General features: G+C 38.0%; 1 protein-coding gene across 1 annotated transcript; it reads left to right on the top strand.

Moving 5' to 3' along the window:
- Positions 1-828: 828 nt before the first annotated feature.
- PRE1 (basic helix-loop-helix (bHLH) DNA-binding family protein) lies at positions 829-2,402 on the top strand. Its single transcript, XM_022278512.2, has 2 exons — positions 829-1,278; positions 1,884-2,402. Exons 1-2 carry the CDS (start codon positions 1,159-1,161, stop codon positions 2,037-2,039), a joined length of 276 nt encoding a protein of 91 aa, XP_022134204.1. The 5' UTR covers positions 829-1,158; the 3' UTR covers positions 2,040-2,402.
- Positions 2,403-2,666: the final 264 nt, after the last annotated feature.

The following is a 2,666-nucleotide window of genomic DNA, read 5'->3' as shown; positions in this document are numbered from 1 at the left end:
CTTCCCCTCAGGTAGTCATTCATCCGTCCAACTCCTATCCAGGTAAACCTCTCTCCTCCGAAGCACACTACCTGTCTGCATATAATAGAGTTCAATCAAGAATCACACCATGACCACATCTTCTGAGGCTTACTAGACTTCTTTGTTCAGCATCCGAGAATTCTCAACCACGGATCACAATGTGGGAACCTGGTGCCAACCACTATTGCACCCTCATCCACAATTTTGTAATGACTATAAGGCTCATCAACCATTGATCTTGTTCGGCTCCAAGGATTCTTTCCACACAATTAGATTTCTTACAGTGGTTATTCTAATACCAATTGTTAAGGACAACGGTACCCCAAGTACCCCAAATAGCTCTACAATAGTATGATATTGCCTGTTTTGGACATAACCCTCATGAATTTGTTTTTGGTTTCACTCAAAAAGTCTCGTACCAATGAGAATAATTGTCATCATCTATATAACCATAGACCATACTGTTCCCTAGCTAATGTAGAACTTTGTTTATACTCTTTTCACAAACCCAATCGGAAATGGCATGTGAAAGGGGTAAAAAAGAAAAGGTAAAGAAAGGTGGGGAGGCGTGATTGGTGTGTGGGAGAGGAGGGGATGGGGGAGTGTCCTTTGAATCACATGGAGTTGTGGATTGAGACATACACAGGAAAGGCCCACTTTGTTAACACAAATACAAACACATTTCTCCAAGCCCACTTGAGTTTAAACCCCAACTTGGGAACATAAAAACCAACCACACTTGTTATTACTCTCTCTTCCCTTTAAAAAAACACCATCCCAAGCCCCCTCCCCTCCCCCTCCTCACTTGTCTTCTTCATATCCAACATCACTTTCTATGTTATTGTACCCTCTCTCTCCTCTCTCCTCTCTCCTCTCTCCTCTATCTTCTCCCTTCGTCTGCCCACTAGTTTCCTCTGTGGTCCTCCTCTTTATAACTCTCTTATCACTTCTCCAAATTAAAACCTAACTTGGCCTCTCTACTACTTCCCAACTCAAACTGCACCATCTCCCTCTCTCTTTCTCCACTTCCCACTCCCACTTTCCCCTCCTTTCAATAACACACACCCTCCCTACACCCTCCCTTCACTCGCTCTCTTCTCTCCTTCTCCATTTCTCGTCCCATTGGCAAAACTAAGCATGTCTAGTAGAAGGTCCAGGCAGTCCGGAGGCTCCAGAATCAGCGATGACCAAATCATTGAACTTGTTTCTAAGCTTCGTCAACTCGTACCTGAGATTCGCCATCGTCGCTCCGACAAGGTATCATTCGTCATCTTCCTCTAACTTCTATACATTTCAAGTATTTTGGACAGCACCTTAACGACTTTCCATTTAGTTTAAGTGCTAGGGCAGATATTGACTTTATTTTTACGAAACTACCAACTTGACCCGGATATCAAGGGTTTTTTATTATTATTATTTTCTGTTTTTGAGGAAAGAAAGATAAAGTCTTTGTTGCTTTAAGCTGAAGATTCTTATTGTCTTGATGGGGGGTTCACATTTGACTCCATTATATACTTAATTCATGCCACCGATTGGGAATGTACGGGTCCAAAGAAACTCCATTGGTCTACTCAAATTAAGAATTTTAAACATTAACAACAAACAGTGCCTACGCTGATTAAGTTAAAGTAATTGATGTACAGTTTTGGACTTTAGTTGGGGTCCCATTAAGTATGATAATTAAATCAAACCCACTTCACTAAAAATGGGTAAAACAATCAATGCAAAAGTACAACCAAGTGTTTGCTTGCTGTTTAATTTCAGATTTGACTTTATTCTTCTTTCTTAAAAATATTTAATTAAACTAATTGGGTTTTGGGTCTTTCTTTTTCTTTTGTTCTCTCTTTTTTTTTGAGGTTCAGGTATCAGCTTCAAAAGTCCTCCAAGAGACCTGCAATTACATTAGAAACTTGCACAGGGAGGTTGATGACCTAAGTGAGAGACTCTCTCAGCTGTTGTCTACAATAGATGCTGATAGTGCAGAGGCAGCCATAATTAGGAGCTTAATTATGCAATAGGGAGGAAGAATAAGAAGAAGGGTGTTGGTTTGGTAATGATATATATATATATATATATATATATATATATATAAAATATGATATTACTATGTTATTTTATATGGGGTTTTTGATCTTCCCTTTTCTAGGTTTTTGGTCGCTTAGATCAAGAAAAAAGGGAAACTAAAAAAAATGGGTGTATTTTTCCATGAAATAGAGAAACGTTCCTTTATTATATGTAGGGATGTAATTGAAATGTATGATAAAAGGACTTGCATTAGCAAAGCCTCTTTTATTTATATAAAGTTATAGAAATACACCCAAAATATACCTCCTTCTCGCTTTTATTGAGAGAAATGAATATCAAATTAGCTTTTGAATCTTTTTCTTTCTTTCTTTTCTCCTGAAAGTGCATTCTTTTATTTATTCAGCTGCTAGTCTGGGACCATTTAACTAATTAACTAAATCAAGCTAATTAAGCTTCTAATGGGGCACCCATCTTGCAATTAATTAATGGATCGGACATAAAAGTAAAAGAAAAGGGGAAGCAAAAAAGGGGTAGTGTGTTAATTAACTTTTTGTTTTTATGTATGAGAAGAAATTAAAAAAGGAAAAAAAGGGGGGGAAGTTGGGATTCAACTTTGGAGG

Source organism: Momordica charantia (genome assembly GCF_013281855.1).
Source record: "Momordica charantia cultivar OHB3-1 chromosome 4 unlocalized genomic scaffold, Mcharantia_2.0 BLBB01000004.1, whole genome shotgun sequence".
Taxonomy (NCBI): domain Eukaryota; kingdom Viridiplantae; phylum Streptophyta; class Magnoliopsida; order Cucurbitales; family Cucurbitaceae; genus Momordica; species Momordica charantia.
Note: the sequence above shows the minus strand (reverse complement) of the source record. Positions and strands in the feature narration are given on the sequence as shown.

Bases quoted from the DNA above. Each gene is read 5' to 3' on its own strand.
- PRE1 (XM_022278512.2), top strand. From the start codon at position 1,159: ATGTCTAGTAGAAGGTCCAGGCAGTCCGGAGGCTCCAGAATCAGCGAT. The intron at 1,279-1,883 runs GTATCATTCGTC...TTTGAGGTTCAG, and splicing joins GCCATCGTCGCTCCGACAAG to GTATCAGCTTCAAAAGTCCT.